At 46.4% G+C, this 25,140-nt stretch overlaps 3 protein-coding genes and 1 pseudogene across 3 annotated transcripts; 1 reads left to right on the top strand and 3 right to left on the bottom strand.

The window, feature by feature from the left end:
• Positions 1-25,140, top strand: part of LOC109749332 (probable LRR receptor-like serine/threonine-protein kinase At1g05700) — a 194,506-nt pseudogene that overhangs the window by 110,732 nt on the left and 58,634 nt on the right.
• Positions 1,230-2,710, bottom strand: LOC109749331 (transcription factor BHLH133-like). The gene is made up of 5 exons (XM_020308292.2): positions 2,456-2,710; positions 2,313-2,375; positions 2,156-2,221; positions 2,014-2,079; positions 1,230-1,918 (listed from the first exon to the last, which is right to left on the bottom strand). The coding sequence occupies exons 1-5, from the start codon at positions 2,708-2,710 to the stop codon at positions 1,823-1,825; spliced, it is 546 nt and encodes a 181-aa protein (XP_020163881.1). The 3' UTR covers positions 1,230-1,822.
• On the bottom strand, positions 8,472-9,956 carry LOC109749330 (transcription factor BHLH133-like). Its single transcript, XM_073500567.1, has 5 exons — positions 9,687-9,956; positions 9,544-9,606; positions 9,386-9,451; positions 9,243-9,308; positions 8,472-9,138 (listed from the first exon to the last, which is right to left on the bottom strand). The coding sequence occupies exons 1-5, from the start codon at positions 9,954-9,956 to the stop codon at positions 9,043-9,045; spliced, it is 561 nt and encodes a 186-aa protein (XP_073356668.1). The 3' UTR covers positions 8,472-9,042.
• On the bottom strand, positions 12,867-24,896 carry LOC109749329 (uncharacterized). Its single transcript, XM_073500405.1, has 8 exons — positions 24,677-24,896; positions 23,983-24,052; positions 15,142-15,612; positions 14,841-15,051; positions 14,665-14,745; positions 13,621-13,722; positions 13,273-13,542; positions 12,867-12,962 (listed from the first exon to the last, which is right to left on the bottom strand). The coding sequence occupies exons 1-8, from the start codon at positions 24,894-24,896 to the stop codon at positions 12,867-12,869; spliced, it is 1,521 nt and encodes a 506-aa protein (XP_073356506.1).

Genomic DNA, 25,140 nt, shown 5'->3' with positions numbered 1-25,140 from the left:
AAAAAGAAAAAACTCCCCCTCCCCCCTCCCACAACCCGCGCCACCCCCACGGCGGCTGGGCCGCGCCCTCCGCCTCCCGCCCCCTAGTCCCCCCCTTCCCTCCTTCCTTCCGCCGTCACCGATGTGCTGCAGCGGCCCTTGGCCGGGCGGCCCCGTGGCGGCGGACCGCTGGCCTTTCTCCTCCTGGTTCTGGGTGACGCGGGGCAGCCCTAGCCTAGGTGGTGCTCCTCGGCGGCGACGGGTTGGCGCGGCGGTGGCTCTTCCCTGGTGCAGCGCGGGTGGCGAAGGTGGTGGTGGCGCTACCGTTGGTGGCTGGGCGGTGGTGGTGGAGCTCCAGCCCTGCAGGCCCAGATCTGGGCCCTTTGGGCCCGATCTGGGTCAAGGCTGGTCTGCCTCGTTGCCTCCGGTTGGCCTGGTGAGCGGCTCGCGACGGAGATGACAGTGGCGATGCCACACTGCTGCAGCGTGACGATGGAGCTTCACGGGCCTGTTTGTGTCCGGCCGAGCTTATGGGCTGTTCAAGAGGGTAGTAGCGGCGGCGGCCTACGTGCAGCAACACGGCGGCGGGGACTTTACGAGCCCCCGGGGCTCGGCCAGGCCTGTTTGGCCTGGTGTGTCCCTGCTGCCGTGTCCGGCCGGCACCGCAGTTGGTGGTGGAGGACGTCCTCTAGGTGGCGGCGTTGCCGCCCTCCGGTTCCAATGGCTTGGTTTGCTCTTGTCGTCGCGTCCGGACGGCTACCGTCTATGATGGCGGAGGTTGTTCCCTCCCGCGTGGTTGTGTTCCTATCGGACCTTGTCTACGGCTGCTTCGTCTCGGGCTAGCTGTCCTTGCTAGGTTGGCCATGGTGAAACGACAATGGTGACTGCAGGACTGTGGTGGCGTATGTTGGTGGTTGGCATGATTGGTGGAGTGCCTCTGATTGTCTGGGAGGTGGGGTTTTGGGGATCGAGAGAAATCCTTGTCATTTTGATACCGACATGCTGACGCTTGAGAGTGTCACCCCTCCTTCCTGAAGTGCATCGGGTGTACCTCTTCCCACTCCTCGAAGCGTACCGGCGGAAACCCTAGGAGTTGTCCGGGCAACAGTTTCGTTGTCGTCACTATCCTTCTTGGAGGTGCTGCTTGGTACGCGGCGAATCAGAGTGCTAGGATCGTGGTGGGAATACTTCGGAGAGGACGCAGGAGCTGCGAGTCATTTTTGTTTTTGTTGATCCGCTGGTGTCGGCATTGTTTTCTCTTTCTTCTTTTGGGCGCGAATGTGTTGTTTGCCCCAGCAATGGTTCTCATGTTGTATCGTGTGGTTGCTATATTAATATAGCAGGGCAAAAGCCTATTTCGAGAAAGATAATACGGTCATTCGTGCGCTTGCAGTCATCACTACACTACAACAGACTCGTAAAAAACGCTCTTATTATGGGACGGAGGTAGTAGAAGATACTATTATATTCCATATTATTTATATTTCTAGATTTATCCTTTGGGTGGATGCGTTAATTGGCCGATTGTGTGCAAGTAGTAAAGGGCAAAGCTGCCCTTTTTTCCTAAAGAAGTTGTTATATACATTGCCACTCTTGATTTTGTTTCAATTCAAAATTAAAATCAATATACAACAAGCCCAGTTTAAAATAAATCTTATTATTTACACTGTTCAAGCAATCAAGAATAAAAGTTATGTAATCCTGAATAAGGAGCTACAGTACTCAATAAAATGGAACTCAGGTGAAAGTCCACGAGACAGATGACACATGAATCAGAACAGTTGAGCCACGGGTCCTTCCAACAAATTATGTACCATCCGCTGAGTCGGTTTGTTTGGGGTAGTCATTCATGAGCCAGAGAATCCAGATGAGGGAGGCTGATGTTGACGCCGTCATAGGCGAGGGGAGTGTACATCCACATTTCATCGGAGCTCAAGAGCTATACATCAAAAAGATAGAAGAAGTAAGTGCACGCATTTGCACATTGACAATTGAAACATTTGTTAATCTGTTGCTTCATAAGTGAATACATACCTTGATCTGCAGATGCAGAAACTTGACATACTGGACTGCTTCCTCCAACATTGTGCTGATATCAACCTGAAAAAGCAAACGATCAACACAATTAGCATTGGCAGCTGCAACTGAACAATGAATGGCAAATAGTAAGACTCACCTTTGTGCCATTAGGAATGAGATGTTGCAGAACTCTCAGTCTCTCATTGATCTTATGCCTTCTTCTCTGTTCCAAAATTCCACATTGTGATAAAATGTTTGATAAGAGATTCCCCTAAAGGGAAACGAAGCTAATAACATGTAGGTAACTATCAAACCTTTGCATAGTTGCTTTGTGAGTCCATTGCAGCTCTTGACTTGTAACCACTCTTCCTTGCGGCCTATAGAATCGATTGCAATCAAAATATATAAAAAGTAGAATTACAATATCAAACTGGACGAAATGCAGGATTTCACTTACCGAGAGAGCCACAGGGACTTCATTGTGATGGTCTTGCATCTTTCTCTTGATACTAATGTTCCTCTCATTTGCCGAACCGAAGTCATTGACTTGGAGATCAAAAGATGCATTTGTGCTATCAGTTTCGGAGGAGCAGAGGTTTGCATCAGAATCGCTACTGCACCAGAGCACTGACTGCAGATGCGCAATCATCTCCGACTCCTCACAGATTGCATCGAGAGAACCCCAAATTGATGAACATTCTGCCGCCTCCATTTCTTCTGATCTCTGAAATCTCTGGTGCGGTATGGTTATGAGAAATCCTTTGGTTAGTACTGAGCATGAGCGTGTTTATATATACCTTGAGGAGCAGAAAGTCTTTGTTATTGACATTACATGATTTTGACTTAGATTAACAACAATATTTTAAGAAAAAGAATGCAGAAGAGAAAGATGAAGAGGATAGATAATATTTGATTCAACGTGTTGGGAAGTGGTAGCCCCTGGGAAGTCATAAATGCTATGGTGTAGAATACTGTGTTTGGTGTGGTGCATGAATCATAATTGTTGGATTAGTCAACGATGCTTATGTATGACAATAAGGCAGCATCGCAGACTAATGAACTTTGGTTGGTGTAACGCATGAATCATGACCCCACAGTCCAGATTTTTTGTCTTACTCCCTCCGGACATTTTTACTCCGCGTATTAGATTTGAGTCAAGTCAAACTTTGCAAATTTTGTCAAATTTATATTAAAAAATATCAACGTCTACCATATCAAATATATATTCTATAAAACTAAATTTCATAATGAATCTAAAATTATTAATTTGGCATTGTGAATTTTGATACATTTTTCTGTAAGATTGGTATATTTGACTTCAGACAAAATTTATACGAAAACACTAACGCCCACACGTGTGGGCTTCTGATAACTCGCCCACACGCATGCATCCTCGTCCAACCAATTCTGCACGAATCTTGACGCGTTCTAGCAGTTTTTGTGTGCCACGTAGGACTAAGCTGGTGTGTGGGCATTCATCCGGTCGCCCACACGTCCTTTTTCACCACACGAGGGGCTGGTGTGTGGGCGTTTAGCAATTCGCCCACACACCAGTTTTCACGCACGCAGAGGGGGCTGATGTGTTGACGTTTATCACTTCGCCCACACGCCCGTCTCCTCGCCCACACCCAAAGCTGGCAGTTGCCATGTGTTTCTGAAGGGTATATGGAAACTGCCCTAGCTTTGCTTGTAAGCAGATGGCAACTCTCTTTCACCCGAGTTGCCATGTGTTTTTGCATGTTACATGGCAACTGCCCTAGCGTGCACGTAAGCAGATGGCCACTCTTTCTCTTTACATGGCAACTGCCTAGCGTGCTTGTGAGCACATGACAACTCTCTCTTTTACCCGAACATGTTTTTTTGCCATGCCTTTTTGTAGTGCTACATGGAATTGCCTAGTGTTAGTAGGTGGCAACTCCTAAAATTTTGAAATCATGGCAACTGCAGTAGACCAGACCATACATGGCAACTGCAGTTGAGCAACCATGGCAACTGTAGTTGTCCGACATGGCAACCGAAGTTCAGCGACATGGCAACTACAGTTAAACGAACATGGACGATGGTCTGGACCATGGCAATTGCGGGACACGCGGTGACTGTCACGCGGGGCGTGCGGGACCACGAGGTACGAGGCCTGACGTACGGGGCGTGTGGGTGTTATCTATTTCGCCCACACGCACACGTGTGAGAGGGATCGGGAGGGGAAAAAAGAGATGTGTGGGCATTACTTGTTTTGCCCATACGTAGGTGTGTGGGCTATTCCTCTTATACACCACACAAAATGTGTGGGCAGACTCCCTAACGGCCACACGTGTGGCACTTATCGGCGTCCAATTTACCGGGGGAGTATTATGTGGTAGCGATGCCAGCCAGTTGTTTATAACAAGGTCAGAATCCAATTGATTAGGACGGTGCAGATCATGCAGCAGCCCCAGCACATAGATACAAACTGCCCTCTTAGCTCGGGTAGGCCATGAATTTGGTTTCTGCTTGGCTTTCCAAGACTTGAGAATTAACGCTGCATTTGGTTCCTTTCTTGCAGTGCAATCGGGAAAGTCTCACAGATATTTTTAAGACAATTCTGTGCTTGTAAATTGTGATCTAAAAGATCTTATGTTCCTTTACAGAGGGAGTACACACGATGCATGCTCCAGCATCATAAACATACACACTTCTATGCTGTAAAAAAACACATACACTTTCTATTCTTATTTTCCTCTAGAAAAGGAGGAAGAAGTATATCATTGATATATGTTGGCAAACGAGAGCATCCACACTACACAATGATGAAGAGAGTTCAGGGTTGTAATATGGGTTTCTCTTGATTTTGAACGATGTGCAATAGAGAGCTAAGGGAGGAAGAGGATGAGTCCGTCTGTCAGAATACAGTTAATCTGTTCTGCTCATAGACAGACCGTGTCGTGCACAGTGCTGGGGTACATGTCGTGCACGCACATGTGGCTGGGTGCAATCGACAAGGAGGCCGAGTGGCATACATTGGAGGCTGAGACGCAGCAGGATGCAGCAGTGCAGGAGATTCAACAACAACAGCAGCCGGCGCAGCAGCGTTGGCAACCTTCCAGCAGGGATTCCTGTGGAGTTTGACGCCGGTCTTCATCGACCAGAGGAGGACCACGACGATGCCTAGATCTACCGCTACTGGCTGGCTGTTTATTTTAAGACTAGACTTCTCGCTGTTTTTTAATTCCAAAAGCCGGCATAAAATGTGAAATGTGTCCGCTTGCGTTGGACGCACCTATGGGCTGACGGACAAAACCTGACATTGATGTCCTCCTGGTTGACCCAAACGGACAAAAGACTGTCAAAATCTGTGTCCGTTTGGGTCAGTGAGTTGGAGTTGCCCTTACTACAATGGACTTTTCACTAAGAATGCAGCAAAATTGCGGACATTTCACGGGATGTTATGAGCATTAGATACAAGGCCGTTGAAAAATTTGGTATTTAGAGCATCTAGACCAATTCCTGTAGAAGCCTCCCTGTAAAAATGGTTTTACTGGTTGTTTGTATAATTTAGAGAGAAATCACATGGGAGATGTTTTCTCAATCCCCGTGAAAACTTCCCCTAAAAGTTTTTTTATGGTGGCGCGGCTGCGGCGGACAACAGACGGTGGTTGTAGGTAGTGGAGGGTGGGTGCCGGTGGGCAGCGAAATAGTGCGTCCAATCATAGCGTGCCAATGTGACACTTTTACGGGAAGGTCTTGTAAATGGAGGGGAAGTTAGCCAAATTATATGAGATCCCATAAAATAATCACGTTTATGAGAACTTATAGAGCACTTTTTACAGACCAGCTTCCCGTAAACCAGACTTTTTTTACGAATACGAGAACTATTAGAGATGCTCACCGGTCACCAGAACTTGCTTAAAAGGAAGATTGAACACATGGTGACTGTATGCCTCGTCCATACCAATTCGACGAACCTAAGGTCACCTCAAACGCAATTCGGATGAAGAAATGACAGCCAAAATACGGAACACTCTGCAACACTCGAGTTGAGCTGCAGTACAAGCGCACGCGGTTGTGCCAGTGTCCGTACCAGCGAATCTGAGTCACAATTGCCTTGAAATAGGTTTTCGACCCACTTTATAAACAAAGCCAACATTCATACAACAAGTTCAAGTGCACCCAAGCAACATAGACAGCTGGAACAACAACACAATCATGCCAAAAAAAGCAGAAAAGAAATAAGAAAAAAGGCACCAAGTGGCTGCAGACTCAAGAGCCCGGCTGCGGGGAAAGCCGGCGAGAGGTACCAAGAAGCGCGTCCTAGCCACTATGACTTTAGCGTTTCTCAACCCAGTTTGTTTCCTTGGATTCCTTAGAAGATAAAGAATGTATTAGGAGAGGTTTGACTCACCTTGGCATCGTTGGATCAAAGGAGTGGATGGAGATCAACTGTTGAGAGAGTAGTCTTGTGATATAAAGTCTTCATCCATGTGCTACCCGGCCCTAGAAAGTGGTAGAGGGAATTTCACCCTAGTTACCCTACATACTCCATCAAGAACGCCACGAGACCGCCAACGTCAATTCCGACGAAGAGAAGAGAAGGGAGAAGTGGGATCCCGCTCCCGCACCCAACCCTATCCCGCTCCCGTGCGGCGCTGCCGCGCCGCACCGGAGCGCCCCCGCCGGCCGCCTCCTCCCGTTCACTCCAGCGCCTCCTCCCCCCGCCTCCGGGGGCGTCGCAGGCAAAGCCTATGTGCCGCAGCGGCGGCGGCGGTGTTTCTCCTCAGCCCGTGCTTCAGTCAGAACGACGGCGGCCCGTGATAGCCGGATCTACGGCATGGTGTGCGGGGCGGCGGCGGACAGGCAGGCGGTGGCGTACGGCGGCTGGTCCAGCAGCGACGCTCGATCAGGGCCTAGATGGGCTTCAGCGGCCGTAACCTCGTGTACCGTTCCGTCAATGGCTTGCTGTCCCTGGGATCGACCAGCAACTCAAGGACGTCGGGGGCTGCGGCCCTGGGCGTGGCGGTGGTGGCCACCTCCTCTGCCGGAGATGGTCGACCTGAGGCTGGGTGGTCAGTCTCGGCTGCGAGTTGGGGAGACAGAGTTGCCGGTGAAAACCGAGCCGATGGCGGCGTTTTGCGTCATTACCTTGATGAATGCATTGTCGTGTAACTTTTTTCGACCCACTCGTGCTGCTTCGGTGGAAACCCTAAGATCTGGTCATCCAGATCAGACGATGGCGGTACTGCGGTATCGTTACTCTCTTGGGAGCATCATTTGTGCAGCAGCGCTGGAGGGCAGAGGCAGGAGGTGGAGCGGCTATGTCTTGCACGGAGCTTCGGTGGAGATATCAAGTCATGCCTGACCGACAGGTGCTACGCTGTGTCAAGTCTGGTCGGCAGGTGCTACGCACGACAGATCTTCTAGAGTCTTCTCGTCTGGATGAATGCGCGTAGGGCGGTGGCCCCGCTGGGCGCCGTGGTGGCGTCGACGGATGTCTCGAATGTCAAGGATGATGCGGATCTCTATCCTGAAGATTGGTCAGCGGTCCGAGGATGATTGCAGCTTCTAATTTCTAAAACATGTGCATGTGTTGCGCGCTTTAGGTCTGCTGCACCGGCTGTTGGTCCCGATACGTTATATGGATGGATCGGCGACGACACCGGTTTTAGATGTGGGGGGTGAGAGCACTTCACATTATCAAGTTTGTAGATGTGAGTGATGGCTTCGGGTGGCTTGATGTATTTTTTTGTCAGACCTTTGTGAAATAATTAATAAAGATGGATGTATGCATCGATTTATGCAGAGGCCGGGGGTTTAACCTCCTTTTCCAAAAAAATCATCAATCACCAGTTCACCACCACTGTGGCCTCCTTCTTACCCAACTTGTTCACCATGTTGTGTGATAATGACCTCCTAACCTCTGCAACATTTAACATTATATTTGAGTAATTAAGTCCTTTGTTGGTCAGTGGTGATTAGTTTTCTTCCGGTTATCTTGTATGATGTTTATGCATAATGATTATTGGCGTTGGTAGTGGCTCAAGACGTCTATCAGGTAGAACATATAGGATTTAAAGTGAGTAGATGTGGTGGGGATTCGGGTTACTGTGGTGACTTAAAGCTAACCCTTTGTCCTAGATCATCAACCGGGGAGTAACGAAGACCCATCCGCTCTTTGTTGCACCACGAGGAAGCCCTTAGTGACCACCGTAGACCGACGGAATGTTAGGTGGGTTTGTAGTTGTGTGAGGGGTATGTGCACGCGGCAACGTGGCTTGCCTAGCATTGGCTTGGCCCTCTTATCTATCTCACTAGTTAACCATTGTGCCTACAAACTAATATTTACTAGATCTTGTTAGTTTACTTTAGTTTAGTTAGCCTTTTACTTCTTGCTTTCAGTTTACTTGTTCTTAGTTTAGTTTACTGTACAGTTCTGTGCCTCGATTGAATATAGCATGAGTAGACTACTAATTCCAAGCTCTAGTTTGCATGCGAACGCGACTAGATGCCGTGACAACTCTAATTGTGGTAAGGGGGAGACGACTCTTCTTAACTCCTCAAGTTCGACAAATACTTGGTTAATACATCTGTGAAAGGCAATACGATTATTCATGTGCTTGCGGTCATCACTACAACATAGTACGTAGAAGATACTCCTATTCCATAGTATTTAAATTTCTTGTTTTATCATTTGGGCGGATGCTCGTTAGTTGGCCGATTGTGTGGTAGTAGTAAAGGGTAAAACTACTTTTTTTTCTAAAGAATAAGTTATATAAATTGCCACTCTTGATTCTGTTCCTTTGTATAAGTACAAAGTAAGAAGTCAATTCAAAATTAAAATCAATGTACAACAAACCTGGTTTAAAATAGAACTTATTATCGACACTGCTCAAGCAATCAAGAATAGAAAAAATATAATCCTGAACAAGGAGCTACAATACTGAATAAAATGGAAATTGAGGTTAAAGTCCACGAGACAGATGACAATAATACGACAGATGATTCAGAAAAGTTGAGCCACGGGTCCTTCCAACAAATTATGTACCATCCGCTGAGCCAGTTTGTTTGGGGTAGTCATTCATGAGCTAGAGAATCCAGATGGGGGAGCCTGACATTGATGCTATCGTAGGCGAGGGGAGCGTACATCCACATTTCATCGGAGCTCAAGAGCTGCGCATGAAAAAGATGGGAAGAATTAAGTGGCGCGCACTTGCACGCTGACAACTGAAACATTTGTTCATCTGTTGGCTATTGCTTCATAAGTGAATACATACCTTGATTTGCAGATGCAGAAACTTGACATAGTGGACTGCTTCCTCCAACATTGTGCTTATGTCAACCTGAAAAAGCAAACGATCAACACAAATGGCATTGGCAGGTGCAAATGAACAATGAATGGCAAATAGTAAGAACTCACCTTTGTGCCGTTGGGAATCAGGTGCTGCAGTACTCTCAGTCTCTCATTGATCTTATGCCTTCTTCTCTGTTTCCAAAATTGAACATTGTGATAAAATGTTTAATAAGAGATTTCCCTAAAGGGAAACTGAGCTAATAATATGTAAGTAACTATCAAACCTTTGCATAGTTGCTTTGTGAGTCCAATCCAGCTCTTGACTTGTTACCACTCTTCCTTGCGGTCTATAGAATCGATTGCGATAAAAATAAATAAGAAGAAGAATTATAATGTCAAAATGGACGAAATGCAGGACTTCACTTACCGAGAGAGCCACCCGGACTTCATTGTGATGGTCGCTCTGTTCATCCACATGCATCTTTCTCTTGATACCAGTGTTCCTCTCATTCGCTGAACCGAGGTCATCCACTAGGAGATCAAAAGAAGCTTTTGTGCTATCATTTTCGGAGGAGCAGAGGTTTGCATCAGAATCACTGCCGCACCAGAGCACTGACTGCAAATGCGCAATCATCTCCGACTCCTCACAGATTGCTTCGAGAGAACCCCAAATTGATGAACATTCTGCCGCCTCCATTTTTTCTGATCTCTGAATTAACTGGTGTGGTATGGCTCTGAGGAATCCTTTGGTCAGTACTGAGCATACCTAGCAGTGCGTTTATATATACCCTGAGGAGCAGAAAGTCTTTGTTATTGACATTACATGGATTTGACTTGGGTTAACAACAATGTTTCAAAAATGAAAATGCAGAAACATATTGTGAGTAGATAATATTTGATTCAACGTGTTGGGAAGTGGTAGCCCCCCTGGGAAGTCATAAATGCTATGGTGCAGAATATATTTGCTGTGGTACATGAATCATAAGTACTTGGGTTAGTCAACGATGCTTATGGATCACAATTAGGAGGCAACAGCAGCAGCAGCAGCGCAGACTAATGGAACTTCGGTGTATCGCATGAATCATGACGCCACAGTCCAGCTTTTATGTCTTATATTGTGATGCCAGCTAGTTGTTTATAACAAGGTCAGAAGAATCCAATTGATCAGGACGGTGCAGATCATGCAGCAGTCCTCAAGCGCATAGATACGAACTGATTTCTTACCGAAAAAAGCTTTCGCCCCGCTTTATATATAAAGCATCAATCAACAAGCACCCATTACAAACACACGCCACGTCACCGCAACACACGCACACACCCAAAGCAGGATATATAGACACTGAGCGCAGCAACACCACCCCTAGCACTACCACACGTAGAGATGAAGCTACATATGACGAATCATGCGCTTCAAGGCGGCTCCTTCAGGAAAGGAACAACACCGGCGCGCCGCCACCGCCCGATTCAAGGATCAGAGTTTCCTCCGGAGCCGCATGACGGGCAATGAAAGCCGCGACGACGCCTTCAAGAAGAGAACGATCTTCGCCGCCGCCGGTCCGTCCGAAGATAGAACAGGTTTTCACCTCGGCCAACACTCACCGCCATCGAACGCCACACCCCAGCAACCACGCCGCCCACACGGCCATGGTGACCGGGCAGCACCAAGGCACGGGCTCTGCCCACGAGCACCATGCTACCACCACCAGGGCCGTCGCCCCAGCATCCAAGACCTCGACACCACCTCACCTAAGACCCGTCGCACCCCAACGAAGGAGACGATCGGAAAGGTCCCACCTTTCGCACCCCTGGGCGACCCCCAGCGTCGAGACCCAATAGGTCGGCCAAAACTGGCATCCATTGACCCGTCTTGCTGCCCCGAGCGTGAGACGAGCTCGGTCCTGTAGCATCGAGAGGGGGACAAGGTCAGTCCTGTTGCACCGTGCGCGAGACGAGCTCGGTCCTGCTTCATTGGGCGCGGGACGAGCTCGGTCCTGCAGCACCACGGCGCGAGACGAGCGGTGGATCGCAGCTAGGAGAGGACCAGCCCATTGATGGGAGTAGCGCCCGGCCCACGAGGAGATGGGGTGAAAGTCAAGACGGCCCGACCGCAGACGGGCCGACGCCGGAGAAGCCAGCCGCGGCCGCAGACAGATCTGTCGAGCAACTGTGAAGTCGCCACGACGGAGCTTTGCCCGACGGAGCTCGCCGGCGGCGGCGGGGGTAGGGGAGGGAAGCGGGGCGAGGGACGCGATGGCTGGAGATCCCCCCGGGCGCGCGCGGGCGTGCCGCGGGAGCGGAGGGGAGCAGAGGGGGGAGGGGAGCGGGGCGGGCCGGGGAGGGAACCCTAGCGGGGGTCGCGGAGGAGGGAGGAGGGGAGGGGAGGGGAGAGGGGGGAGGGAACCCTAGCGGGGGTCGCGAAGGAGATGGATTTTTGGTTTATGAGGATTTGTAAGGCCATCTACAACGCCGGGTGCCTGACTTAGCTCTTAATGAGGAAAAATAAAATTAATATTATTAAATTAGAAAATATCTAAGAGCTGTACCTTTCCAACGCCAGACGCTAATGGTAACTAAACTGCATATAATGCGACACACACGGGGAAGAAAATCCTGACGCCTTCCCAAGCGCCCCACGTTGGACATGGCCTATGTATTTGGTTTCTTTCTTGCAGTGCAACCAGGATGAGCCTCCCTGATTTTATAAGGCAATTCCGTGCTTGTGGACTGGAATTGTACTAGAAGCAACGGCGCACTTTGCCGTGCTGACTCTTTTCTCTTTTCTTTTTATGTTTGTTCTATGCTTGAAATATCACATTTAATCAAAAGGGAAACAGCAAGACATCCCCATCAACATCACAGCTTCTTCCAAGTTCCAACCAGTCCCAAAATTTCAACATGTATGCCGCATATGCACCAGCGAGAAATTCAACGATAAAACAACCAGCCCATTTCAATCAGGTCTTTGGTAATATCACCATCTTCAGCAAATTTTTATGTGCACTGACTTGGATTCTGTACAATGCTCTGCAAATAGTAGCGCCATACGCTCACTCGGTCACTCCCTTGCAAACATTCACTACCATCTAATTTAGAGTGTCATATTCCAGGGTCTGTCAACAATGACATGAAATTGTATTATCGAAAAAGGTTTTCGCTCCGCTTTATAAATAAAGCAAACCACCTCAGCCAACAAATACAGCAAGTTCACACACACACGCACACAAATAGTACCAGCACAACAAAAAGTACGGGGTTTTGCTGAGGGCACAGCTCAACAAAGCCCAAAGAACAGAAAAAAGAATAAAGAACAAAGCAGCCACGCCGCAAGTAGAAGACATCTAATCCGGCCCAATAAAATAGTACATGCATGTAGGATTTTTAACGACGTCGAAGAGAGAAGGGAGGATGAAGTTCCCACTTAAATCACTGCTTATAGACACCCGTTGTGGATAGTTCGATAGTTCGTCGCTATTTCATCGGGTTCACCCACGTCATGGGCCATGAAGCTCCTAGACTTACTCTAGAGTCTAGAGGCAACCCATTACAGGAGGTTTGTACATGCTGTCTAGAGACAACCTATTGTACTTGCCCTTGGTTATATAGCGTGCTAAGATTTATGATAACTCAAAGCATAGTCCCAGATCATCCGCACCGCAGACTCCAGCATCCCTTTTAGAGTGTCCACCTCTTGATTGCCGCCGTCCTGGTAAATGCTTAAGGAGACAGTCATTGTGCTGTTCAATCCAGTCAATTAGAAAACACGACGGCAATAATTCTAATTCCGAGTAACCATATGTTGGTAGAAAAACAGAATATTAGGTCTGCAGATGACATGATAATTCCAATTCAGAGTTTCCATATGTCAGTACTAAAACAGGATATTAGGTGTGCGCATCAATGCAGAGAATTGTTGTTTGGTCATCAGGTCAAGCAAAGCAAGCATAAAATGCAGGTACGTTACACATGTAACCAAATAATTGGCTCATGAACATCACAGATTATCATGTACTAACCTGCAGTCTCTTGGATATGCCAGCTAATTTGAAGCTAACTTCATTGGAAACCTCTCCAGTGGAGCTCCCTTGGACAAATCGGCCAGTATGCCTTAGATACATCTTTAAGGATTTATTCCCAAAAGTCTTGTAGTTTGTACGCCACACTCCAGCTATGCTGAACCTCTCATCTATCAACTTATTCCCAAGTGGCCGTCTAAACCCCCCTCTGGCATTAGGATCAACAAGAGCTGAAGACACTAAGCTCTTGATGGCATTTTCCACTTCAGGCTGCAAGTGTTATCAGATGAGTCTGCAGAAGATATGCTTGTAACAGAAAGGACAGAGGTAGTTCCAACATGAGCTCACATCTATTAGGATCCTATTCGTATTCAACATCAGCCTTAAATCAAGATCTTTCGACAGGCAGGATACGTCTTCCAATAAGGGTCGTATCTGGTTCAATTCAGTCTGCACGAGAAGTAACAATGGAGACGAAAGAGAAAGAAAACTATTGTTAGCTAGTAGTGGCTTGTATAATGAATAGTACTATATCTGAAAAATTTAGCACAAGCCACAGTACTTAAGTCACATATTAGAATCTAACCAACTGACACACATGGTATAAACGAAAATTTACAAAGGAAAATGCTAAGCCCAGCAATATCTGCAGTAGAATGAAAAAAACAAGGAAAAAATGAATACTAATCACATCGAGCTACAGAAAACATCAGCCGGTGAAACAATCTCGCTTTAAAACAATTTCAAGCAAACATAGTTGCTTTTCCATAACAATGCTATGAGGCTGAGCTTTATTGCTGCAGTTTCTTTAGTTGAACATAATGAGTTTAGAGCTAACTGCCCAAGTGATAGACTACAAACAAGAGACACGGATGCTTTAGAGAAACAAGGAACCATGCACCGGCCACTTGAAGAGCAATCAGAAGACTACATATAGTGGTACACATGTAGTGGGCGACTTTGTGTGTAAAACCTGGATACATATTTACACATGGGTTCATCTTAATTGCCCAAAAATTCCTTTGAATTAAGACAAGCATGATAATTGAGAGCTACTCCCTCCGTCCCATAATATAAGAGCATTTTTGACACTACACCAGTGTCAAAAACGCTCTTATATTATGGGACGGAGCGAGTAAAAGTTAGCATCATACATGGTCTCAATGAATACTAACTTATAGATTAAGTATCTTTACAGTCTTGGGGTTCTCGATTGTCAGGCGTAAAAGAATACAACCATGCTCAATCCCGATATTTCACACTGTTTAGTAGTACTATTTAGCAGGGATACCCATATAATCAATGCATGGTGGTGCTAAAAGCCTAAAAGTTAACTGTGACACTGAGTTCCGAAAACCAAATGTACAGGAAAGGACAGCATGGTAAGCACACCTTGTCGATTGCAAGCTTCCCATCTTCTTGCATAGTGCATTTGCAAGACATCTTGGAAACCATTCCCTGCTTGTTGACCACCTATCAGATATTTACAGGCCGCAAAGTCAATTCACACTCGTGACTCGTATAAACAACAACCAGGGGACAATTCTCAAATTGTTAGACGCATAAACCTTGACATGGTAGTGCTCTTTTGTTGAAACGAACTCCAGCCCCATCCTCTCCACAGCGAATCGCTCCATGTCATCCAAGAAATCACTGGGCAGATTCGTATGGAACGTTTTACGGACCGGGCTCTTGGATCCTTCTGTCCCTGCCTCTGCGAGGTCGCGGACGGCGTCCAGGGAGACGAGCGATCCATCAACACAAAAACTGGGTGGTGGCGCGCGTTAATCACAATGTGATGTGAGTTGTGACACGAAGCAGAGATCCAAGAACTGGAAATGGTGGGACGCATAGAAGAAGACTTACCGTTGGAACAGGACCTTGCCCACCCTTGCCATGAGACTCAGCTTTGCCTCCTCGTCTTCCCTGGGCACATCGTCCGTCCTCGCCCTCGCCTTCTCCGCCGCGTATACGAGGTCCGGCAAGAACCTCTCGGCGATGACTGCGGCCGCGTCCGCGGCCTCCGTGGAGCCGGAGGATGGGGAGGAGAGGGCAAGGACGAGGGGCTTGGCGCCGGTCATGCGCTCGACGGTGTAGCAGGGGAAGGGCTCGAGGCAGACAAATTCAGCGTCGTCGGAGAAGGGTGGGAGCGGGAACCAGCGGGAGACGCAGTCTGCGGCGTGGATGATCTTGTTGGATGGGGTAACGTGGTGACGCCCGCGAGGGGGGGAGATGGAGAGGGGATGGAGGGAGGAAGAGAGCGGGAAAGGGGTTGGGGTCGGCTCGGAGGTGCTCGAGTGGCGCTTGTGGGAGGGAGGTAGGCCATGGCGGATGCCCCGACTGGCCGGCGGCGAGGTCAGAAGGGGGGAAAGGGAAGTTTAGCCAGTGGTTGACTGAACTCTCGGAAAAGGGGAAATTTAAAGACCAACTTTAACGCACGATCCCGAACCCCAAACGACGACGGCGAGGTCAGAAGGGGAAAAGGTGGAAGTTTAGCAGGTTGACTAAACTCTTGCTGCCAAGGAGAATAAAAGAGGGAAGTTTAAAGGCCAACTCCAAACGCACGGCCACAAGTATCAAACGGACGTCCGTTTTGTTTGGACTTGTTCGTTTGGGGCGAACAATCCTAACCGATTTTGGGGAGGGGGAGGGGGCGTACGCCCAACGCGGCCAACACATTTCACATCATGTTGGTGTCCATTAAACTTGAATTAAAACTAAAGAAAAAAAAACTTCAATGCAACCCTAGGTCGGCTTCTCTCGTCGTCGTTGTCGTCCTAGTCTTCGTCGTCATCCTCGGTGAGGTCGATGAATGGCTGGGGGCGGCCACAAGTAGGCCGGTGCCGCCTGGGGCGGGCCATGCACCACCGGAGGTGCATGCGGCACCTGCGGATGCTCACGGGGCGGGCCGAGCGTCGCCGGTAAAAGGGGCATCAATGAAGCTCGTGTCAGTGGTGTAGGCGAACTTGGTGGCATTGTCCACGTAGTGCTCTAATTTTGTCTATTTTGGGTCAGCCCAATAGCAGTTTTAGAAATTCCTAATAAATCCTAGAGGCCCACGTAGCCCATTCGTGCAAGGCAAGAGGTGAAACTAAAGTTTAGTCCCATATTGCTAGTTTGGTGGGAGTTCGACCTCCTTATAAGGGAGGATGTTTTCCCACATATATGAGCATGAGAACAAGAGGGACATTCACGCGTGCTCCTCCTCCGCCGGCCGCCTCGCCACGCCACGCCTCGTCACGATGCGCCGCGGGTTGCAGGAATGAGCCGAGCCGATGTCTAAATTTTGCCATGCATGACTGGTATATGAATGGTCACACGGAAGCTGAAAAGATTTTTCGATAGTGGAGGCTGAATGCGAACGGTGCAACTTCTCGGCTGCTGGCTGTTCGCTTCGTCTCCGTCTTTTCGTTTCACCTTCCGACACTGCCCTCTCGCCTCTCTCTCCTGTGCCTATAAAAGGGAAGTCGCTCCTCTTCAGAGATGCACACCAGAAGACTCTCTTCCTCTCGCCACCGAGTTCCTGAGCACTAAGTTCCTGCTACGATCTTCCCCATCCTGGCTTGCGGCGTGCATCGCAGGTCGGGACAGTAGGCCTCCGAAACTGCACCTTTTGAGTCCAGCACGGGAGAAGGGTGATAAGGTTTTTGGGGAGCGCTCTGCGCGACTACTGACTTCTTCGTCATGGCCGCCCCGGACTTTGACGACTACTTCCCCGACGACGACTTCTTCCCCGACGTCGACAACCTCCTCGACGACATGGCTGCCGAGAACACCGACCCCAAGACCAGTGCTTCTGCTCCCGTTCCGTACGTTCTCATGCTCTTTCTGTTAGAGGTTCTGCCACAACTTCTTGCTCTAGTGTCTGTTCTAGATGTGTTCGGTTCTAGTTCATATATGCATATGCTATTTACCTTCTCTCTGTCAGATTGCATGACCAGCTTTATCTCTGCTATATTAGTCATGCTTTATCTAGTATTTCCATCAATAAAATCATATGGTAAATTGCTCATATTTCCAACAATCCAAAAACCTTATCATAGGCAATTTACACCAAGTGGTTTTGCTGCTTCCATGAGACCTCCTATGTTTGAGGGTATCCACTATAAGAGGTGGCGCGTGAGAGTAGTCTTACGGTTTCAAACCATGAGTTGCTATGACGCCAATATTGGCAAACCTGAAGGGGAGTATGATGCCCAATAGGAACAAGCTTTTCAGAAAATGGATACTCTGTTTAAGGCTGCTCTCTTGAGTGTTCTTGGTGATAACATAGTTGATGCTTATGCGTCAATTGACAATGGAAAAGATATGTGGGACGCACTCGAGGCCAAGTTTGGGGTCTCGGATGCCGGCACTGAGCTGTACATCATGGAATAATTCTATGACTATAGGATGACTGAAGAGCGCTCCGTGGTTGAGCAAGCTCACGAGATATAGTCATTTGCTAGAGAACTTGATCACTTCAATTGTATGCTACCAGACAAGTTTGTTGCCGGAGGCATCATCACTAAGCTTCCTCCTTCGTGGAGGAACTTTGCTACCTTACTGAAGCATAAGAGGCAGGAGTTTTCCGTTCCGGGTCTCATTGGTACTCTTGATGTGGAAGAAAAGGCGAGAGCAAAGGACACACGTGCTCGAGGTATTGAGGGAGGATCTAGTGCCAATCTGGTATAGAAGAAAAACTTCCAGCCCCACAAGTTCAAGAACAAGGGCAAGTTTGATGGTAAAGCAAAATTTGATGGGAAGAACAAGGCTGTATAGCACACGAACTTCAAGAAGAATAATGACAAGAAGAAAAGTGTTTGTCATGTGTGTGGAGATCCTGATCATTGGGCTCCTAGTTGCCCTAATCGCTATGACAAGCGTCATCTTGGGAAAGGCAGCAAGACCGGTAATGTTGTCATTGGAGACACTGACATGAAGGATGCTGGGTATGGTATATTTCCCACTATTCTTTCAGTATGGCATTCTCCTGATTGGTTGATTGACACGGGTACTAATGTGCATGCATGTGGTGATATTTCCATGTTTTCGTCTTATCAGACCGCAGGGACTTCCATCGTGCTGACGGGCAACGGTTCAAGTGCTTCTGTTCGTGGTGTTGGCATGGTCGATCTGAAGTTTACTTTGGGGGAAATCGTGCGGCTGAAGAACGTGCATTATGTCCCCTCCGTCAATAAAAATCTTGTTAGCGGATCTCTTCTCTGTAGGGATGGCTACAAGCTTGTCTTTGAGTCGAATAAATTTGTAATATCCAAGTATGGAACCTTTGTTGGTAAAGGCTATGAGTCAGGAGGCCTGTTTTGTTTATCCTTGTTGGACGTTTGCAATAAAGTTGTTAATCATGTTTGCAACAATAGTGAATCAAATATGTGGCATTCACGTCGCTGTCATGTTAATTTTGGTTGCATGTCGCGACTAGCCAAGTTGAACTTAATCCGTAGTTTCACCACTGTCAAGGGATCAAAGTTTCAAGTGTGTGTGCAAGCTAGGCAACCTCCTAAGTCTCATGCGACTGCGGAAACAAGAAATCTTGCACCACTAGAGCTCATACATTAAGATCTTTGTGAAATGAATGGTGTGTTGACAAAAGGTGGAAATAAGTATTTTATGACGTTAATTGATGACTCCACTAGATACTGCCATGTGTATCTTCTGAAATCTAAGGATGACGCTTTGAACTATTTCAAGATCTATAAAGCTGAAGCGGAAAACCAACTTGACCGAATGATCAAGAAGCTTAGGTCCGATCGTGGTGGAGAGTATTTCTCAAATGAATTTGATTCCTTTTGTGCGGAACATGGTATAATCCACGAGAGGAAGCCTCCCTATTCACCTCAGTCGAATGGGGTGGCCGAAAGAAAGAACCGTACTCTAACTGATTTGGTTAACGCCATGTTAGACACATCGGGTCTCTCCAAGGCATGGTGGGGGGAGGCGATATTGACTGCATGTCATGTCATAAACCGAGTTCCCACAAAGAACAAAGAGATAACTCCATTCGAGGAATGGGAGAAGAAAAGGTTAAAACTCTCTTACCTACGAACTTGGGGTTGTTTCGCGAAAGTCAATGTGCCAATTCCAAAGAAGCGTAAACTTGGACCAAAATTGTGGATTGTGTTTTCCTGGGATATGCTTTTCATAGCATTGGCTATAGATTCTTGGTTGTAAAATCTGAGGTACCTGACATGCATGTCGGTACGATCATGGAGTCGAATGATGCGACTTTCTTTGAAGATATCTTTCCCATGAAGGATATGGCTACCTCATCTAATCAGGATATGCCTAGTTCATCGAATCAGGAACCAGTTACAATTACTGAACCTACCATTTCGATGGAACACTTTGAAAATCATGTGGAGGAGAACAATGAAGTTCCTACTAGGAGCAAGAGACAGAGGACTGCAAAGTCCTTTGGTGATGATTTTCTTGTCTATCTAATAGATGACACTCCCAGTTCTATTTCAGAGGCCTATGCATCTGAAGATGCTGACTACTAAAAGGAACCAGTTCGTAGTGAGATGGATTCCATCTTGGCAAATGAAACTTGGGAGATAACTGATCGTCCTTATGGGTGCAAACCTATTGGGTGCAAATGGGAATTCAAGAAGAAGCTTAGGCCTGATGGTACTATCGAGAAGTACAAGGCACGTCTCATGGCCAAGGGTTATACCCAAAAGGAAGGTGAAGACTTCTTTGATACTTACTCACTTGTGGCTCGACTGACCACTATTCGCGTATTACTTCCATTAGCTGCCTCACATGGTCTTCTCGTTCAGCAAATGTATGTTAAGACTGCTTTCCTAAATGGAGAGTTGGAAGAGGAAATTTATATGGAACAACCAGATGAGTTTGTAGTAGATGGTCAGGAAGGAAAAGTGTGCAAGTTGCTAAAGTCTTTGTATGGACTCAAGCAAGCACCCAAACAGTGGCATGAGAAGTTTGAAAGAACTTTAACAGCTGCAGGCTTTGTTATAAACGAAGCTGATAAATGTGTGTACTATCGCCATGGTGGGGGCGAGGGAGTTATCCTTTGCTTGTATGTTGATGACATATTGATTTTCGGAACAAATCCGAATGTTACTAAGGAGGTTAAGGATTTCCTATCTCGTTGTTTTGAGATGAAGGATTTATGAGTGGCTGATGTCATTCTGAACATCAAGTTGTTGCGAGACGATGATGGTGGGATTACATTGCTTCAATCTCACTATGTGGAAAAGATCTTGAGTCTCTTTGGCTACAATGACTACAAGCCCTCTCCAACACCATACGATGCTAGTGTGCTGCTTCGAAAGAATCAAAGAATTGCTAGAGATCAATTAAAGTATTCTCAGATTATTGGCTTGCTTATGTATTTAGCCAGTGGTACAAGACCTGACATCTCTTTTGCTGTTAGCAAACTGAGCCGGTTTGTCTCAAAACCTGGAGATGTGCATTGGAAAGCTCTAGAGAGAGTTATGCGTTACTTGAAAGGCACTGCGAGTTATGGAGTTCACTACACTAGGTACCCAAAGGTACTGGAAGGGTATAGTGACTCAAACTGGATCTCAGATGCTGATGAGATAAAGGTCACGAGCGGATATATATTCACTCATGGAGGTGGCGCTGTTTCTTGAAAGTCTTGCAAGCAGACCATCTTAACGAGATCAACAATGGAAGTAGAACTCATAGCACTAGATACAGCTACGGTCGAAGCAGATTGGCTTCGTCGGCTCTTGAATGACTTGCCGGTAGTTGAGAAACCTACACCTAGTATCCTTATGAACTGCGACAATCAAACTGTAATCACGAAAGTGAGCAACTCAAAGGATAATATGAAGTCATCAAGACACATTCAGAGAAGGTTGAAGTTTGTCAGGAAAATGAAAAACTCCAGAGTTATTTTTTGACTGGGAACTGTAGGGGAAACCCCCACAGCATATCATCAACTCCAGAGTTATTGTATTGGATTATATCCAAACGTCCAAAAATCTGGCAGATCCTTTTACTAAGGGTCTATCACGTAATGTGATAGATAATGCATCAAAGGAGATGGGTATGAGACCCACAATATGAGTTGTTCACAGTGGTAACCTAGTCTATGTGATCGGAGATCCCGTGAATTAGATGTGGAGACAAGCTGTTGGTCAACTGAGAGGAGAGTATCCTTGCTATTAGCAATACCACTCCATGAAGATGCAATACTCTCCTAATCTGCATGGCAGGTTGATGTATATCTTAATGTGTTCTAAGTGGCTCATTGAAGCAGAAATGTTGTCCTGCAGAACATCTTTTGAAGAACACACCTATATGAGTCTGATTGTTAAACGTCGCAATCTATGAGAGTAGGGTGCTCTCTAGTAAACTCATGAAAGGTCTCCGAGTATGACACATAGCTCCAACCGCGGGGAAGACCCACTGTAGCATAGTATCGGTCAAGGCATTATGTGAAGCTAGATTCGCAGAAAACTTGCAGTTCAAGGCCCAGTCCACTGTTCAAGTTGCTTACTAGTGTAGCATAGAGTTCTAGGTGGAAGTTCAACTTAACAGTCTCCACTGCAGTACCGGTATATAAAACAGTGTTTTGGAACCAAAGGCAAATTTTGTGTGCCTCTGGGATCTAGTGGGGGATTGCTGGAATTTTGTCTATTTTGGGCCAGCCCAATAGCAGTTTTAGAAATTCCTAATAAATCCTAGAGGCCCACGTAGCCCATTCGTGCAAGGCAAGAGGTGGAACTAAAGTTTAGTCCCATATTGCTAGTTTGGTGGGAGTTGGACCTCCTTATAAGGGGGAATGTTTTCCCACATGTATGAGCATGAGAACAAGAGGGACATTCACGCGCGCTCCTCCTCCGCCGCCTGCCTCGCCACGCCGCGCCGCGGGTCGCGGGAATGAGCCGATGTCAAAATTTTTGCCACGCACGACTGGTATACGAATGGTCACACGGAAGCTGAAAAGATTTTTCGATAGTGGAGACTGAATTTGAACGGTGCAACTTCTCGGCTGCTGGCTGTTCGCTTCTTCTCCGTCTTTTCGTTTCACCTTCTGACGCTGCCCTCTCGCCTCTCTCTCATGTTCCTATAAAAGGTAGGTCTCTCCTCTCTAGAGATGCACACCAGAAGACTCTCTTCCTCTCGCCACCGAGTTCCTGAGCACTGAGCTGCTGCTACGGTCTTCCCCATCCCGGCTTGCGGCATGCACCGCAGGTCGGGACAGTAGGCTTCCGAAACTGCACCTTTTGAGTCCTGTACGGGAGAAGGGTGATAAGGTTGTTGGGGAGCGCTCTGCGCGACTACTGACTTCTTCGTCACGGCCGCCCTGAACTTCGACGACTACTTCCCCGACGACGACTTCTTCCCGACGTCGACAACCTCCTCGACGACATGGTTGGCCAGAACACCGACCCCAAGACCGTGCTTCTTCTCCCGTTCCGTACGTTCTCATACTCTTTCTGTTAGAGGTTTTGCCACAACTTCTTGCTCTAGTGTCTGTTCTAGATGTGTTCGATTCTAGTTCATATATGCAGATGCTATTTACCTTCTCTCTGTCAGATTGCATGACCTGCTTTATCTCTGCTATATTAGTCATGCTTTATCTAGTATTTTCGTCAATAAAATCATATGGTAAATTGCTCATATTTCCAACACGTAGCTCATCTCCCCCGGGAGACCACAATCTATGCTTATAAGATAAAGATGTGATAGCTCCCGGGTGCCCCTACACCCTCTATCAACAGTAAAATCAAAAAAATAGAAAACAATCAAAAAGATCGTAAACTTTGTGACATCAAATATGATCAAACAGTGTAGGTTCTTGCAAGTTTTCATAACAAAATATCATGTAGAGGAAGGTGTACGCACGAGTTTCAGATTTCAGTGTGCTAAAAGTGCTCAAAACTTCAAGCACTGAAATCTTTTTCTATTGTAAAGCTCCTCGATGTTTTTTTTTTGCATGAAACTTGCAAGAACCTATAAGGTTTGATCATATTTGATGTTGCAAAGTTTGATAATTGTTTTTGGAAGTAATTTTTATTTTTTGTGAATTTACTGTTCATAGAGGGTGTAGGGGCACCCGGGAGCTGAAAAACCACTCTCATGCTTATAAATCCGGCATCCATCCATCACGCCGGTGTAATCAGAGCCTCGATGAATCAATGTATGACTACATAGTCCAGTTCGTCGAGCATGATCCAATGCGTTGTGATTTGTGTATGCAATGCATACATTCGCTGTGAGGTTGGTCGCAAGCTTGGCGGGCATGCACATGCGACCACACAGCAACTCGGGCAAAAATACATAGATGCACCGAACTACTAAGCCGGAATGAGAACAATATCAAATTCTTCCTTAATTCTTTAACTCGGTAAACTACTCACCCCAATGGCAACAAATGATTAGCTCATCCAATGGGCCAGCCTCTACAGCTTCTTCTTATCCGAACCCAAAAAAGATCGACAGCATGTCCGAAAATACTTTTCCGGTCAGTAATGGATAGTGGACCCTAGCATTTCCTATTTATTCTCGTATATATAAAGATTATATCGGATGAATCTTATTATATGCAATAATTTTGCCACATGAAAATTTAGAGTGGCAATGTAGTCATCCTTGTTTACTGGTTGATCTCCTTCTTGATACTTGCATGGAAATCTCCGAAATATGATTAACTCTTTAATCATAAGCATGTCCATGCATTTCCGAAAATCGATCACTCAAGGGGCGCAGAGATACCTATCCGCCGGTGGAGGGGAAAAGCTCATCTTGCTCAATTTACATCTCATAGCATTGCTTTTCAGTAAGCCTGAAAAACACATTTATAATTACCTAGTTATGGAGTAAAGATTGACAAACTCTAAGTAGTTCCCATCATGAGTACATGCCACGATCTCGGGTGAAAGGATATAGACATAATGCCTATGGTATGTACAAATGAGATGATAAGATGACACTCTCACGGTATCTCATAAGTGGCTCTATCCAACCCCAGTTCAATTATTGGATTTCCAGAATATCACCTTGATATCTCCATATCAATGACCAGGAAACTCAATCATGAATCCGCATACATTTTCCCACCAAAGATACTTTTAGAATAATACTCATATACATTCAAGTTTTCTTTCCCAAGGTGAATCACAAAAATGTTAACCAATTCCCAGAATATTATTCAAGGTAGAAATCGTGAAGCTAATGGAAAAATAAAATATTTTGGTATTGCATCAAGGGCATAATTGCAACACACTGATTCTCGAGTATTATTTAGAATTCTAAAAATGTACAAGCATGTTTACACTCCAACTCACTTAGGTGAAAGCAAGCAATTCAAAAATCTCAGAGATATAAAGAAACATAAACTACATAATTGACACTTGCCTTTAGACAAGCATGTCAATGATACATAGAAGTCTTCAACGTGCGGAAGGACCAGTAGCCATTGTCGGCACTCTCTTCAAATTATGCTCCATCTCAAATGTAGTGTTGTTTTGGATCACATTAGTAGATTTATTAGTGGTGTAAGCATCATATCTCAAGTTCGGGTTCTCACTGCTGCTGCCAGAGTAAAATCTATGGCTTGCGATGTCACCTCCACCATGAGCCTTCTCGAGCTCAATGCACTCTTGTAGTTGCATCACCACATCGGTCATGGTGGGTCGATGTGTCGACATCTGTAGATGATTTTTCATATAAAAAACTTTTTCATCCGAGTTCGTATGCAAAAGTTATGCCCATTTTAAGAAATTCCAGAGAGATTTTGCAAATAAAGTCGAAATTCATATTTGTTAATTTTCCCAACAACTAGACCACATATCACATGGAGAACTTCTTTTATTTTATTTTTTTGACATTTTCATCATTTTCTTTTGTTTTTTCTAAAACTGAAAAGGCGGT

This window comes from Aegilops tauschii, chromosome 1, assembly GCF_002575655.3.
Source record: "Aegilops tauschii subsp. strangulata cultivar AL8/78 chromosome 1, Aet v6.0, whole genome shotgun sequence".
Classification (NCBI taxonomy): Eukaryota; Viridiplantae; Streptophyta; class Magnoliopsida; order Poales; family Poaceae; genus Aegilops; species Aegilops tauschii.
This window is presented reverse-complemented; position numbering and strand designations above follow the sequence as displayed.

What these genes read in the sequence shown, in the direction of transcription:
- LOC109749330 (XM_073500567.1), bottom strand. Translation starts at nt 9,956, where the DNA reads ATGGAGGCGGCAGAATGTTCATCAATTTGGGGTTCTCTCGAAGCAATC. An exon ending in CACAAAGCAACTATGCAAAG is followed by an intron (nt 9,452 to 9,543) that starts GTTTGATAGTTA and finishes TTTTGGAAACAG; the next exon opens with AGAAGAAGGCATAAGATCAA. An exon ending in TTCTGCATCTGCAAATCAAG is followed by an intron (nt 9,139 to 9,242) that starts GTATGTATTCAC and finishes TTTCATGCGCAG; the next exon opens with CTCTTGAGCTCCGATGAAAT.
- LOC109749331 (XM_020308292.2), bottom strand. Translation starts at nt 2,710, where the DNA reads ATGGAGGCGGCAGAATGTTCATCAATTTGGGGTTCTCTCGATGCAATC. An exon ending in AAGTCCCTGTGGCTCTCTCG is followed by an intron (nt 2,376 to 2,455) that starts GTAAGTGAAATC and finishes TCGATTCTATAG; the next exon opens with GCCGCAAGGAAGAGTGGTTA. An exon ending in TCATTCCTAATGGCACAAAG is followed by an intron (nt 2,080 to 2,155) that starts GTGAGTCTTACT and finishes TTGCTTTTTCAG; the next exon opens with GTTGATATCAGCACAATGTT.
- LOC109749329 (XM_073500405.1), bottom strand. Translation starts at nt 24,896, where the DNA reads ATGACCGATGTGGTGATGCAACTACAAGAGTGCATTGAGCTCGAGAAG. An exon ending in AGTGCCGACAATGGCTACTG is followed by an intron (nt 24,053 to 24,676) that starts GTCCTTCCGCAC and finishes TGTGTTTTTCAG; the next exon opens with GCTTACTGAAAAGCAATGCT. An exon ending in TCCCCTCCACCGGCGGATAG is followed by an intron (nt 15,613 to 23,982) that starts GTATCTCTGCGC and finishes GCCGCCGGCCAG; the next exon opens with TCGGGGCATCCGCCATGGCC.